Source organism: Stegodyphus dumicola, chromosome 9 (assembly GCF_044657685.1).
Source record: "Stegodyphus dumicola isolate Sdum_Otavi_A_Nest chromosome 9, ASM4465768v1".
NCBI classification, from domain to species: domain Eukaryota; kingdom Metazoa; phylum Arthropoda; class Arachnida; order Araneae; family Eresidae; genus Stegodyphus; species Stegodyphus dumicola.
The window spans coordinates 43,641,439-43,658,323 of NC_140776.1; the positions used below are offsets into that span (position 1 = coordinate 43,641,439).

Genomic DNA, 16,885 nt, shown 5'->3' on the forward strand with positions numbered 1-16,885 from the left:
GCAGTATTTGCTGTGGAGATGTTATCTCGTTGAAAATGAACATGACTTTCTAAACCGCTTCTTCTTCTTTTTTTTTTTCCTAGATGAAGCTACATTTCATGTTAGCAACAATATTAATTAGCACAACTGCAGGATGTGGGCTCGTAAAATAACCATTCAGTGCACGAATTGAAATGGAGCAGCCCAAAAATCAATGTCTGGTGTGCTTTATCACATGATACCGTCATAGGATCATTTTTCTTTGCTGAGATGTCTGTGACGGCAAACATTTACCTGGACATGTTCCAAATTTTGCAATACTCCAAATGCAGCATTTGCAACCCACTGTTATACTGTTATCTTACAACAAGATAACATCTCTCCTCACTGAGACAAGCATGTTCACGCAATTTTAGATACAACTTTCCCTAACCGATGGATAGGACGGGGTGGCCAATTGCCTGGCCTCCAAGATCTCCCTTGGAACTCCTCTCAATTTCTTCTTTTGCGGCTACATGAAAGAAAGTCTACTCATGTAACATCCATGGTATTGAAGACCTTCGTGCCTCCATAACCACAGCTTTTGCTACTGTGACTGTGGAAATGCTACAGTGTACATGGCTGGAACTGGACTACTGGTGGACATTCTCTGTGCTGCTAAGGGAGCTCACTTGGAATTGTACTGATTGTTTAATAAAAACTTTGTGATTATTGGTATCTAATTTTATAGTTTTCTTATGCCTTTAAACTCTCTGTCAAGTGGAGCGACCTCTTCAAGTTAGGTACATTTGATTTGGACACCCTGTAACACTGGTCTCAGATTGTTTGATTATTTATGAGGTGGAGATATTATGTCAACATTTTAACTAAGATGCTGTGTTCTTTTTAATTAAATACATGGTCTTTTTTAAATAACATTTCAAGAACTTGTATATTTCTCTTAGAAAAATAAACTTAAAATAAATGTTTAAACTGCAAGTGTTTAATGCAAATTACCTGTTTAATATTTTCTAAATAATGAACATATCAGGTAAATAAGAGTTATATCAGCATTTAATTTTATAAGGAAAAATAAAAAGATGTCTCTTTTTTTAGATATGTATGCTTTTGATTCTTCTGAAGAAAATGCAAAAATCACTTATGAAGCTGTATGCAAAGTGTACAGTGATTTCTTCCAACTTTTAGGTGTTGATGCTTTAAAAGGTATTTTATAATAATTATTTAAAAATTTATTTTATATAGTTCATTATTTTTATTATTTATGTATGGCTTACACATTCATTAAAATTAATTTTAAATGTAAATTAACAATCTTTTTTTTTTTTTTTTTTTTTTTTAATTATTCTTTCGATTTCTTTCAAAAGGTGGTTGATACAAATTACTGTAACTTACCTTAGGAAAAATATTTCCTTTTTGAAATTAACTGAAATTTCATAACAGCTGTAAGATATTTGTATTTAGTCTTCCTTTAATTTAAATAAAAAAATTCCTCAAAATTGTTTATCTTGGTACTGTAGTAGTTATTCATTTATTGTGATTTACTTGCTGAAAATATGTTATAAAATATAAATTTATAATTCTAGTGTTGATATAATAATGCACAAATGTTGTTAATAATGAAAATTGAGTAAGTTTTTGTTAATAAATTATAATTTAAATAAGAGATTAAAATTTAAATAAGAGAATTAATAAATTAAAATTTAAATGAGTTTATTTTTTTATATTTTAGCAAGTAAGCACATAGTAAATAAATTTCAAACTCAGAAAGATATATTCTAAAGGTCTCTTCTGTTTTTCATTGTTTTTATTGAAAAAAATATTTTAATAAAGCAAATCCAGAGCATAAAATACTGTTTGGATATTAAAACAGCTCAGCAATTTGATTTCATTTAAATTTTATTACAGAAAAATCTCCACACCTTAAACTACTTTTTGACATATTCACCATGCAAATTAAGGTATGTGTCATATCTTGGGTCTAATTTTGACAAGCTCGCTTCGCTGTCTGTAATCGGAACCAGTTCTGGATACTTACCTTGATCTCATCATCACTTGTGTAATGCTGCCCAGTAAGAAATTTCTTGAGATGAGAAAACAGATGAAGTTGGATGGTACTATGAGTAGGTTATGTGTAGGTCCGGACAATAAGAAGGGTGACAGAATTGTTCTCAGCGAAATGGATCAAGCAGTGTCATGGTTACGCATGCAATATGCTGTCACGCATTGTCATGCACAAGCACAATACCAGAAGTCAGTAGTCCATGCCTTTTGTTCTACAGGATGGGGCAAATAAAAGTGGCCTGGAGAACAGAGTTCCAGGTTACAAAGGAACACAGCAAAAGAAGAGAAATGCAGTACTACCTTGACTATAAGAGATGTTGAAATTGACCACCATTCATCTCTTGACACTTTTGGACACTGGTCAGTAAGTTGCTGAAGGCAGATCAAAGCTGGACTGCAGGAATTGCTGCAATCTTATCCAAAATAGTCTGCTGCAGGTCTTGAAAGACTATGAGAGTTGTTGAAATACACCTTAGACTTGAGGGTTTCCTACAAAAGTAATCACACACTGAATTCAGGTGACCAGAGTGGCCAGCTAGGATCAATACCAGACTGACCTCTGCTAACAACTCTCTCAAGCATGAAGATTGTGTAAATGAAATCCAAAGTGTGACCGGCTGTATGGGAAATAGTCTGCTGCAGTTCTTGAAAGACTATGAGAGTTGTTGCAATACCCCTTAGACTTGAGGGTTTCCTACAAAAAGTAATCACACACTGACAATTCAGGTGACCAGAGTGGCCAGCTAGGATCAATACCAGACTGACCTCTGCTAACAACTCTCTCAAGCATGAAGAATGTGTAAATGAAATCCAAAGTGCGACCGGCTGTATTGGTAGTTGCTCCATCCTGCTAGAAGTAACTGTATGTCTTTTTCTCCTCAGTTAGTGCTGTCACAAATGGTTTAAGAGTGATGGTAATGTAACACTCCAAATTCAACATCTGATGAAAGAAGATTGGATTAATAATTTGGTGTGCAGTTCAACTTTCTTGATCATGCAATAGTGTTTGGTGGAAGGTATGCGGATTCTTCGCTGCCCGGAACCTGTGATTCTGTGAATTGACATAACCACTCAAGTGAAACCAGGCTTCATCGGAAATAAAGAAAATATACACTTCCAAGCCATTCACTGTTATCTCAGTGAACAGCAACTTACAAAACTGAAGGCGCTGAGGAGTGTCTGCTTGTTTTAATGCATAAACAACAGACACTCTGTAGGGATGCATTTTCAGGTCCAGGTGGAGTATACATTCGCATGATCAATGTGATATCTCGGTCTCTTGCAACAGGTGTCAAGTTGATTTGGTAGAATTCTGAAACATTTTCTGCTGAACTGCAGACACATTTGGTAGTGTGTTTTGACTTGTTCAAAACAGATTCCGTCTGATGCCGTTTTCTGACTAATCATTATATGGCTTCCACAACTTTGCTATAACGTAACTTTCCACAACAAAACATCCTCTGCTGCACTGTGAGTATCATCTTCACCTTTCCACTGTTCAACTCACACTGACACAGCCCACTCTAAGTTCTGAACCGGTTTGGATAATGTAGTGTGCATGTCATGTAGAGTAGTTATATGCATACATTCACATCCAATCGTATTCCATTTGTTCGAGCCACTTTTATTTGCCCCACCCTGTATATTGTACAGCACAATTTCTTCTATGTCTCACAATAAACTGTACTGTTAATTCTTATGCCTTGTTTCATTCGGTCCACTAACAGAATTCCTTAGCAGGCCTAAAACATGGTGCACATGATTGTTCTTGAAGAAGAGGTGGCTTTGCTTTCTTGTGTTTCAAAGAACCAGTATACTGCCATTTCAGTGACTGTCATTTCATCTCAGGTGTCTCATAATAAATCCGTGTTTGATCACCTGTGACAGCACTTTTCAAAAAGTCATTTACTTCTGTCACATAAGGCTGCAAAATCTCCAAGGTGGTTCCAATGCATTTCCATTTTTTAATGTCCATCAGCATTTTCACAAACTATGTTTTTTGTCGTGGAAATGTTCAGTCACAGTTTCGAGTATTAAAGTTTATGAAATGTTTTGAAAATGCATTGACAAATCAGAAATTGTGAATCGCCTATTTAAACAAACTTTTTCATTGATGCAGTGCACTAGTTCTTCAGTTATCAATGATGGGCATCCACACTGCGCTTCTCATTGTAGGCATTTTCCTTTCTTTTGTTAAATATTCTAATGCACTTTCACACCAAACCTTCATTTGCCATGCTCTCTGTATAACTTTTACTTATCTGGCAATAAATTGCATAAGATTGAACATTTCTCACATTAAAGACTAGATAATAACTCTTATTTCACAGTTTGCAAGCCAATTAAGTATTTTAAACATGATTAATGGCAAATAATGACCTTAAACATTAATGCAAACAAAACATAATGGCTATGCTAAATTGTTTGCAAGTTGAACGATGTAACTATGCATGCATGACCTTTGTGCTGTATGATTGGGAGGGAGGAGATAATGTGCAAATAGTACTTACTTTCTGGATTAGCTTAGTATGCTGTTTTATACAAAATAATTGTAATTAAATTAATTTACAAGTAGACAAAATTCAACCTCATATTGAATTCAATTTTAGAATAATAATTAAGTATAATGAACAGAATAAAATAAACAATTGCTTAAAGAAGTTAAAATGAATTTTTGACACTGATGAATAAATTCATGTGCTGTATTTTAATAAATAAATTACATTTAAAATTAACAAATATGTGTAAATATGGTGACAATGAATTACTATGTTATGAATTTTAATAAGTGATATTGTGCTTTAATTTCAGCTTCATTTTAGCTTGCATAGTTAAAAAGTGTTAAGCAATTATATTTTGTTATCTCTATCCATTCATCAGTTGAATAAATTATAATAAAGAAAATGTGTTATGACTATTTATTTTATGTAACTATGAATTAAATTTATAAAGTTGTTTTGTATATTTAAAAATCCTTTATTGTGCAGATTTGCATTTTAGTTTGTATATCCTCTGTGTTTGAAATCTAATATACTTAAATATGAATGTAACTTATGTTCCTCTTCTTATTATTTTAAATTATGTAGGCAAATATGATTTTACACAATTTGGAACAGTACAGTGATAGTAAAATAAAATTATTTTTAAATCTATTAATCACCGTTTTGTTTTAACAATGTAAAATTGTAAGACAGGTTTTGTACAGTGTAGTGATGCCTTAATCTAAATGATAATTATTTTTCAAATTAAATAAGATATTTATCATCTACTTTTACTAGAGTAATTTTTCTGAAGCTAAGTAGTTATTCAAAGGGGTTAAATAATTGGCAATGCACTGCTCATTGTTAAACTTAGTTATATTGTAGACTATAACTAAGCAGTGCCATAGATGAGATGTACGAAAATGCAAAATTTCATAATTTTATTTTATGTTTAATCATTGAATTCATTTCCCTATTGCTGTGATGTTCTTTGTAAATTTCAAAAATAATCCATAAGTACCACTTTTCTGAATTTCTAAAAACATATTAATATTAAATGAAGAATTTTAGGTTAATTTTTGTTGTGAAATAGTTGATTCAAAAGTAATATTTGATTATTCAAGATTTAATTTCTTAGTTGTTACTAAATGCTAATTTAATTCATAAAGTTTTGTTAATCATTAAAAAAAATAGCCATTATTCCTCATAGTATACACATATCCATACATAACACATTTTATGGTAAAATATTTGTTGTGTATAAAAATTCTGTTGTGGATTAAATGACACACTTAAAAAGAGCAGAAATTATAATCCTTATAATAGAAGGCATAAAATGTAATTACATCAGGCCATTGCTGATATTTAAAAGTTACTTGTAATTTCTGTTTATTTCAAAAGTACATGTGATTTTATCTGAAAATAGTAGAGGTAAACTCTGGTAATAGTGATCAGTTACATACATTTTCTTTTAGATATATTTGCATATGTTTATACATATTTTAAAAGTACATTGCTCATGGATGATACAAATATTTTTCAAGTACATTGGTGGTTTTCTGTATGAAAATGCATACAATGCCCTTATTCCTTTTAAATCATAAATGATCCTTGAAAATAATGTTGAAAAAGTAATGTATCAAAACCATTAAATTTTCTGAATTCAAGAAATTTTATTGAAAAGATTATTTTGTTTTTCTTAGTTGCATAGTTTTAGTATGTACTTTTTTTTAATTCGTGGTTCCAGTTCAAGGTGCAAGTGGTGATATGGGTGGAAATTTTTCACATGAATTTCATTTAGCCTCTAACGTAGGAGAAGATGTGATCTTTTATTGTGCAAAGTAAGATTTATTTAATATAATTACTTATTCCTGTTTGTTCCATTAGCATGCCTTTTCCTCTAAACCTCTTAAAGTTCTCAAAGGAATTGTCAGATTATAAAACGAATGATATTCTTGTTGAAAGCCTAAGAGACCTTGGAGGTACATTAATCAAGTAATTTGCTTGATATAGAAGGTAAATTTATCATGCATTATATTCTTAAGACAATTTACAGACATAGTGGAGAGACACTAACATCTGACAGCTTTGAGTACTTTAATTTTCTCTCACAAATTACAATTGCACCATTTTACCTAAACTTATATATTCAAAAATTCTTAATTTGATTATATCTGATCAGCAGAATATTTTTCCATTTGAAAGAGAGAAACCCCAAGTCTGTCTTCTTTGAAATTTGCAGTTTCTGTAACACCCATATTGATCTAAAGTTTAATTTTGTATAATTTTCAAAGGGTTTCATGTTAATTAATTAGGTTTACATAATATATTCATAGTATACTGCTATATTGTTTTTCTGAAACCCATTAATCGTTTGTTATATATCTGTAGTATAATAAAGTGAAGGAAACTGAGGCTTATAGTATACTTTAACTATCCTGGAAGAAAAAATAAACATTAAAGGCAAGAATATAGCATCATTATATATCAGAAAATCAGAACTTCATGTTTAAAAATATATTACATTTAGAAAAAGTATTAAATATAATAATATAAAGACATGATAAAAAGTATTATCTTTTATTAAAATATAAAAATTCATCTAAATGGAACTAATTTCATAGGATTCATGCAGCAGTAGTGGGTTAAGATTATGTCTCTATGATGTGATTGAAAATAATTCTATTTTGTTACTTTTGTTAAAAAAAAGTACTTATTTTTGCTGAAAAGAAAGTTAAGTGTATAAAGAATTAATAAACTAGTGTTTCAAATTAATAAAAGTAAGTGCAGCTTCTTATGATGGAGTCTGTTATACATTTTAGCATCTCTTAAATGAGTGACATTTATGTTTTGGGTGAGTGGCATTTAAAATTCTACCTGTGAAAGGAAACTCAGTATGTTTTGGTCAAAGTATCATATATAAATGGCAGAATAAAGGTTTTGTATAATATATCATACACAATGATTTTAGAATGCAATTAACATAAGCTGTTACTGATTGTAATCTGCAGTAAATACTTTCCTTATATGGTGGACATTTCAGTTCTAGTTCTGTCATATTTAAAAATAAAATAAATAATGATATTAGCAAGTGAATTCTGCTCAAAGAAGTCTCTTCAAAAGGCTGTAACCACAAGAAGCAATTCCTTTTTATCACAAGTAATAATTGTCCATTTTTTTAAATTAAATTTTGAGGGTATAATAGATCAACCAAGTCAGTTCTTGCAAGTACTGCTCAAGCAATCTGAATTCTGAGTATAGTTTCATTTCATAGCATATCAAGACCACCTTTAAATTCACGGATCTCCAAAAATACTTTAAATTTGCTGTTTGAGTTTGATGTTAATTTCCCTTTACCTACTCATTTTATCTTCTTTTCATAACATCATCATTTCATAACTGTTAACATGTAATATCGTGCTTTTAATTTTATGAAAATTTATATTTTATATAATAGAATTCAAATATAGTATATAATTTTGTTGAAGATATTTTTTTCCTTTTAACTTTTTACAGTCATGTATGAAATTTTATTTTCAGATGTAAGACTGGTATTAATGCAGAACTGTCTAGTAAGTATATTTTTAATTTTTAAATTGGTGTAATTAAAATAATGTATTAAAATAATGTCTTGCACTAAAAGAACTAAGCATTATCAAAATATTAGTCATATTTGAGGCAACATTTACTTGTATTGAAAGCCTATTTTCCATTTTTGGTTTGCTGCATAACACACCGAGAGGCAAATCAGAATTTGAAAAAGCTGTAAAGTTCATATTTTAATTTGTGTCTCTAAATAGAAATTCTCACTGTTAACATTCAACATATTAACTGAAAATAAAAATAAAATGTTGTGAGTATGTCTGTGGGGGTTCAGCTGTTTTTTAGCCCAAACGGCGTTAACCCAGAACAACTATTAATTTCGTATTAACATTTTGCATTGAAAACTTTAAATGTCGGTTCATTTTTCAAATTGTTGCCATTAAATATTATCGCCCTGAGTTATATTTAAAGAAATTAAATAATGAAGAATCTGCATAAATGTATGTATCTCACATTGTGATAAAACATTGGTACCTAGAGCCATCAAATTTTGAATAACGTAATCTTGTACTGAATATGGGCATCTGGAAGCCCTAATTTGGAATTTGAAATTTGTTTTATTATTGATTTCGTATTTTGTAACACTTTAATGAATTTTTGATTATTAAACTCAACAATTTCAAAGGGAGCAATGGCAAAACTGTACAGGGGGAAAAAAAAAAAAACATTTTTATGTAAGATATGCTCATTTTAAAATTATTTGCGATATTGCTGTTGAAGTTTATGGCTTAAGTACAAAGAACATGTTATTTAATAAATAAAGATAACACACAAAAGGTTAAAAAAAGTACCTTTGGACGTAATGTAAAATCTAAAAGGTTTTTTATTTATTTATTTATTTTATTTCTTTACTTTTTAATAATTTTCAGTTTCAGTCATTCAAGAAAGACTTATATACTTAATATGGTATAAATTAGGGTATGGTGTAAGTAGTTTTAATGATTAATTAAGATGGCTAGAAGTGCTTTCTAGTAATTGCACTTTTTGGTACTATAAATTTTTAGCAAAAATTAATAAAATAAAGATTAAAAAACGCCAATTAAAATTTTTTAAAAATATGTGATTTTTATACACCCTGCCTTAGAGCACAATGTGTAGAACTGGAAATTGACTGAATTTTTTCATGCATTTTATTTAATTTCAAAGAAAAATTTAGAATGCAATTTTAAAATGAGACTGCTAGTTTTAGCAACTAATGATCTCAGTCGTTTTGTTGCTTTCCCAAACTGTGTTAATACTTGTTTGATGAAGGGTGTGATATGTTGTTTAGTTTCTTTTATATGCTTCAGAAGGCAAACTGTAGTGTATCTACTATAATCATCAATTACTGTTAGTATATATCTTGCACCACCTGGAGTTACAGTTTTCATTGGTCCACAAAGATCTGTATGCTCTAAATCGAGTATCAGGAAGTAGACTTTCTTGGAAATGGTTCTCTACATGCTTTGGTAGCAATACAATCCTTACATGTCTATACAATTCTCACAGTAGAACAGGGAGCAATATTCATACCTTCAGTCATTCTTGTGCATCCTTAAAATATCAGCAGAATTTCTGTGACCTAATTTTATATGCTAGTTATGAATGTATTCTATATGGACTTGTTTCGTATGAAGTGCAGGCTCACTTTTCTTAAGAACATAAAAACCTTCTCTGATGTAGCCGAAAGCTATTATATTATCATTGTTCACAATATGACACTCTGCATCTTTAAAGTTCACTTCATATCCATTATCAGTCAGCTTTTTATGGATAATAAATTTCCAGATAGTTGTGGTACAAAAAGCACATCTTTGATCATAATCTGTATTTTCTCTTTTTGATTATTCTGATATTTTACCCAGCAATTACATTTTCCTAGACTAAGCACTGTATATCCGTTAGCTAAAGTTATTCGTTCAGGAACAGAATTACTATCAAAACTGCTAAACAGAGTTTTATCATTGCACATATGAGTGGTGACTGCAGTTTTGATGCACCAATAACCATGTAAATTATTCCCACTTGTAAAGCAATGTTGATTAGAAACTTGTTTCGCTTCATTAATGTCACTCGAGTTCATAGTTGCATTGACTTGTTGCTTTTGATTATGCTTAAGCTTCCATTTTGCATATTTCCTGCAGTCAGCCTTTAAATGCCCTAATTTCTTACATAAGAAACAACTAGGTACTTTATTTTTATCAGCTGTAATATTACATGCTAAAGAAAAATTTGACTTCAAAGCTTTATTCTCACTTCCTGTACCAGGTTCTTTATTTTCGTTTTGACCATTATACTCTTCCAACAATTTATTTTTAACCAATTCAACAGTTAAATCTGCTTCTGGTTGTGTTTCTAAAGCTGTTATTAATGTAGCATAATTTTCAGGTAAGCTACTTAAAGCTTTTTCAGGTAAGCTACTTAAAATAAATGCAACGAATAAAGGTTCGGAAATTTTCTCACCTAGCACTACTAGTTGATTCACAATAGCTTCCATTTTCATTAGATGATTGCTCATTTGTTCTTTATTGCTGTACTGCAAATTACACAGCTTTTTCAAAAGCTCAACTTTTCAGGACAGTTTTGACTTTTCATGGTACTGTTTGAGAGTATCCTAAGCCTCTTTCACTGTTGTACACTTTCTAATATGTCCTAATTGGTTATCTTCCAATAAAAGTCCTATAGTTGCTCTAGCTTTTTCGTCTTTCGAAACCCACTTTGTAGTTACTGTTTAAGTAATAATAACATCCCATAAATCCTCCTGAATCATCAAGAGACTCAGTTTAAATTTTCAGGTATAGTAATTTAGGTCATGTTTCATAAGTGATTCTCGACTTATTCATTTTCGTGAATGTTTTTTACAACTATCTTTTGGTTTTATAATATTACAAGAGATCTGAAATGAAGCCTATATATCATAGATTTATTCTGTATCCTGTATGATTTGCTGATCTCATGTACTTAAACTGAAAAAGAAGTTTCTTGTCTGCTTGACATATCAGAAACTAAAAAACAAAAAGCATTAGCCACAACCCAAAAACTCAGCATAATTTAGAATTATGGTACTATTAGCTTACAGTGACCACATTTTCATTGAGACAAAGCGGGACAAATGGAATGAAAGGAGAATTATAATTTAGTTATGAAAGCAGACTAATAATTCAAAAAAATATATTTTATTGTATACATTCATATATTTGTCTATAAATGTATAAAAATATATTTATTATTAACTATTAGTAACTGTAAAAATATTTGTAAAAACTATAATTTGAATATTACGTTTTTAAATTAATTTTAAAAAATTATGATTTTCTTTCACAGTGATATTTTTTATCCAAGTGAATACTTTGCAATAGATTCGGATCATTTATTAAAATGTTGTGAAATTTCTCATATGAATTGGTCATATTTTAGTTTATGATTATTTTCTCATATGAATTGGTTAGATTTTAGTTTTAATGTTCAACTGCGTTTTTTCAATAGTCCATATTTTATTGATACTAGAAAAAACAAGTTCTGTTGCTGCATTTGTTCCTGGAAGGGAGAGCGTGTGTTCTACAATTTTCAAAATATTTTCATAAGGAATATTATTCTGCTTAAAATGAAGGAATAACTCAGTCCATTTTTTGTGTGTTTTCACATTTGCAGGCAACCAACATTTAATTTTTTCTTCAGTAATGTATCTTTTTATATTTGCAAAAATGACAAATGGAATGAAATGAGAATTATAATTTAGTTATGAAATGTAGTTATGAATATAATTTAGTTATGAATATAATTTAGTTATGAAAGCAGACCAATAATTAAAAAAATGTATTTTATTGTATAAATTCATATATTTGTCTATAAATGTATAAAAATATATTTATTATTAACTATTAGTAACTGTAAAAATATTGTAAAAACTATAATTTGAATATTATGTTTTTTAATTAATTTTAAAAATTTATGATTTTCTTTCATGGTGATATTTTTTTATCCAAGTGAATACTTTGCAATAGATTCGAATCATTTATTAAAATCTTGTGAAATTTCTCATATGAATTGGTCATATTATATTTTATGCTTAATACAGATTTTAGTTTTAATGTTCAACTGCGTTTTTCCAATAGTCCATATTTTATTGATACTAGAAAAAACATGTTCTCTTGCTGCATTTGTTCCTGGAAGGGGGAGCGCGTGTTCTACAATTTTCAAAATATTTTCATAAGGAATATTATTCTGCTTAAAATGAAGGAATAACTCAGTCCATTTTTTGTGTGTTTTCACATTTGCAGGCAACCAACATTTAATTTTTTCTTCAGTAATGTATCTTTTTACCAATGACACCTCATCTAAAAGTTCATTTTTGCAAATATTATTTTCGGAAAATGGTTACTAATATATTAAAAAGACTTTTCCACATATTCCCATAAAATCTCCTTTTTTAAAATCAACCTATGAAAGTTTTTAATATCCTCGAATTGAACTGTTCGTTCTTCAAGATATTCCAAGCAGTTATTTTTAAAATTTCTGACTTCTTTCAGAAAATCTGGTCGTTTAATGGCACCTTGTTCTTCCAACCTAGTGATGTCCTTTCGAATAACTAAAGGAACGTAATCGTTATAAATTCTTTCTCACAATTTTGTTTTTAAATTATTGATTTCATTTGACACTTCCTTAACTGAAATTTCGTCCCCTTCAATAATTTTCACAGTATTGTGAAATAATGAAGCTTGGTTGTGGATGAACTGAAGCCAAATTTGTGATGTGTCATTTTCAGAAAAAGAGCTGCAATATTCTTGGACATTTATCTTGTGATAAAAAGTGATTTTAATGGTTTGTATATTTTTAAAATATTTACTACAGCTGGTAAAAGAGCTAGCCATCATGTTTTGCTGTAACTAATAATTCTTTTATGTTTGATTTCTGCACTTTCAGAAAAGTCCTTCAAACTTTCGACACGCACCGTATATAAAAATACGAATAAATTTTTGCAATAATATTCAACATCCACTGGAAATAAGTCAGATGCTATTTGAAAAGTATTGTATAGAATGTGCGCTGCACAACTTGCTCGAATAATTTTTTGGTTCAAATGTTCGTTAAGTTTCGTAAAAACGTTATTGATGCCTCTTCTAGCTTTTCCACCAAAATTTGCATTAGTGTCAAATTATTCTTTTTGTTCAAATTATTCTTTTTTAAAATAGTACTTATCAAATAAAAAATTATTTGTGAAGTTTCACCTAGCAGCCGCCCAGACAGTATAGAGGTTAGGGCTCAAATGATACTGAAGGGCCTGGGTTCGAACCCAAAGAAGGCACGGTTGTAACTGTCTGTCCTTTCATAGGAGGCAATGGTGGCCCACCTATTAGGTGTCTCCATAATAAAGAGACCACCACATCTGGCCTTAGTATAAATTAATGGACTCTGTTACAAAACTGTAACTGTTTAAAATCTGCCACTGGAAATAAAAAGTTTCACCCGGCAATGAAACAAAATCTAATGTTCTAATTTTAATTCCTGTTTCTGGATCAAAAATTCTAACAATTGTGGGAAATAATTTTAAAGCTTTGTGGTTGGAAGCATCATAATATGTGGATATAAATGTGCATTTATCTAATTCTTTCTGCAATTGTGAAAACGAATATGATGGGAAAACATTACAAATAATTGCTTCGGTTTTTGTCCTTGCACATACAAATTTTTTGTCGTACAATGTTTTGATTATTCACGACGTACAATCAATTGATCTCGAACTATGATTGTGGTTTATGGTATGGAAAGCAAATAGCCTTTCAGCTAATGCTAGCTGTTCCTCCGTTAACAATGCATATTCCTTGGCAAGACGTAACGACTATGATTGAACACCAGCAAGTAAATCTAACTCGTTACATCGCCTAATTTAGTTTACTCTGCATGCATTTTATGTGTTTTTTTTTTTTTTGTTTTGTTTTTTTTTTTTTTTTTTTTTTTTTTGTTTTGTTTCTTTATATTCACTATAATAATTAATAAATAATAGGTAATATATTTTTACAGTGCATTTAAAATAAGAAATTCAGATGTTTTCTAAAAAGCGGGACATTTTTAAAAATCGGCAGGACACAGGACAGTCCTCCAAAAAGCGGGACTGTCCCGCCAAAATCGGGACGTGTGGTCACTTTATATTAGCTACACTTTTATAGATTGTTGTTCATCCAACCATACTGTTGTTTTTAACCATACCAGCATGAGGGTAGGCATCAACTCATTATTTTGAAGTCAATAAATGTTAAATTGTTTCAAACATCTAATTTCTTATAATTTTTTATTTTAACTTTTAGTTTTCATTAATAAGTTTTTTTTAATTTGAACTTTTAGTTCTCAATAATCGTGATATATAAATTTTTTGCTGATTAATTTTGATGTTTATATAGGTGAGCCAGAAATGAAATGCCCTACTTGTGATATGCATTTACAGAAATGTAGCGCTATTGAGGTATTTTTTCTGCCAACATTATTTTCGAATTAATTTATTAAAGTATCATTAATATATTAAGCTGAATAATTTCCCTCCTTCTTAAATCTATCTGGGCATAAAGGGAAATTTATGTTAAATTAAAGACTTTTTTTGACGGCAAATTAATATAAGGGTTGCCCAAATGAAAATTGGACACGTGCGATAACATCAGAATAAATAGCAGCGCCACTGCACAAGTATATAAAGGGCGGTATGATGTATGCATCTCAGACGGCATTTAACCTTGAAACCTGTTTGTAGGAGATTAAATTGTGCAAAAGGAAAGTCGTGCTATCCATGGATGCGTCCAGATCAGAACAACGCTCGGTAGTACGGTTTCTGGTTGTGGAAGGTGAGCGTAATGCGGACATCTATCGAAGAATGGTGACAGTGTATGGTTACCACTGTTTAGGTCATATGGCTGTAAACAGATGGTGTAAAAGTTTCCGTGAAGGGTGGCAAGCGACATCGAATCTGGCGAGACTGGACCAAGCAAACAAAGTGATCACCAATGATTCCATTGCCTCTGTTAATGAAATGATCCAAGCTAATCGAAGGGTTACGACCCGTGAAATCAGTCATGAACTCAACCTGAGTAAAGGAACGGTTAACACCATTGTGCACAAACATCTGAAGTACAGCAAAGTGTGTGTGGCATGGGTACCAAAACATCTGACCCTTGATCATCAGAAACGATGAATGGGCTTCTGTCTCCAGCACTTGATCCGTTATGAGGAGAATCCCGCATTTCTGGATCGTACCGTTGCGGGCGACGAGACCTGGTGCCACCACTATACACCTGAATCCAAGAAAATGAGTATGCAATGGAAACACAGCTCATCTCCTCCACTACGGAAATTGAAAGCAATGATAACTGCATGGAAAGTGGTACTTCCATTTTTCTTCGATTGTCGTCGACCAATTTTAATTGAGTTCCTGCACCAAGGGAGCACTATCAATTCTGCACAATATTGCAGTACTCTGAAGAAACTGCGATGAGCAATAAAAAACAAATGGCCAGGCCTTCTCACACAAGGAGTAATCCTTCTGCATGATAATACCTGCCCATATGTCTCCCAGGAAACCCAGAGGACCTTAAACACATTCCGTTGGGAGGTTTTGGAGCACCCCACATACAGTCCGGACATGTTACCCTGTGACTTTCACATCTTTAGGCCACTTAAGAGAGCTTTACAGGGGAAACATTTCCATTTGGACAATGGAGTTAAGGAAGCCATGCAGAACTTCCTCAGGAATCAGCCCCAATCTTTCTACAGGAAAGGTATCGAGCTGCTGCTGCTACGCTGGGACCCGTGTTACAACGTCCATGACGATTTCTTTTGATTTACAATAAAGGTATTAGTTTTCTTCAACTTGTCCACTTTTCATTTGGGCAAGTAAATATTAGAGCATTTTATATTTTTAAAGTATGTTCAAAATTGAAAATTCTATGAAAAATGCATTCATAGCATTAGATGAAATCTGTGCAGTTCCTCTCTGTCTTAATTTGTACTCTTTTTCAATTATGTTCTGGAAAATCCAAATCTGTATTTTGATCAAATTTCATAAATTTTTTGAGAAATTATTCTCCGTTTCACTTTCTATAGATTTTGTGTAATACTAAATTTAAAATCTAAATCACCTTCTCTTAGCTCATATTTAGATTTATTGCTGTACATTTAATTTAAGCCAGAGTAAAATAATATAACGTGAAAATAGTTTTATAATAGGTATTAAAAAACAAGAAACATATTATTTTCTTAAATAGGTACTAATGTACTGAGTTACTTAATTCTTTTTGTAAAGTATTCACTTTGAATTTAATCCACAAACTAATTTTGCATCTTCAAAATCTGAATAAAAAATGTGGTTTAAATTAGGAGTAATGTAATTAATTTCAAAATATTGTATAAATGATAATAAATATTTTGGCTTATAATGTAATTGAGATACTAATAACTAAAAAGACAAATTCACTGAATGCTCTTTTTTAATTTGTATCCTGAAGAGCTAAATATGAGGAAACAACTGCATTTAGGTCTTTCTCCGTTTCTGGTCATGAGTAACATGATTGTTAGATTATCTTTAGAGAACTTTCCATAAATACATCGCTAGAGTAAAGAGTTAGGTTTGTTTTCTCTTAATAAATTACATACATATGCAGTGATGTGTCCATCCTTAGTTTTGACATAGATTAAAAAAAAAGAAAAATCAGTCAAAACAGTAAAAAAATAATCTAAAAGGTTATTTTGTCATTGTTATTATTTTTGTTAATTTATCTAATCTAAAAGGATAAAAGTGT

The 16,885-nt window shown here is 30.7% G+C and overlaps 1 protein-coding gene across 2 annotated transcripts in view; it reads left to right on the top strand.

Moving 5' to 3' along the window:
• ProRS-m (prolyl-tRNA synthetase 2-like protein, mitochondrial) overlaps nucleotides 1-16,885 on the top strand; it is an 87,237-nt gene that overhangs the window by 44,584 nt on the left and 25,768 nt on the right. For both annotated transcript variants that reach the window (XM_035350978.2, XM_035350981.2), the window contains exons 7-10: nucleotides 1,075-1,182; nucleotides 6,268-6,361; nucleotides 8,061-8,092; nucleotides 14,501-14,562. In XM_035350978.2, coding sequence (XP_035206869.1) covers nucleotides 1,075-1,182; nucleotides 6,268-6,361; nucleotides 8,061-8,092; nucleotides 14,501-14,562 — 296 coding nt within the window. The remainder of the gene's footprint in view (nucleotides 1-1,074; nucleotides 1,183-6,267; nucleotides 6,362-8,060; nucleotides 8,093-14,500; nucleotides 14,563-16,885) is intronic.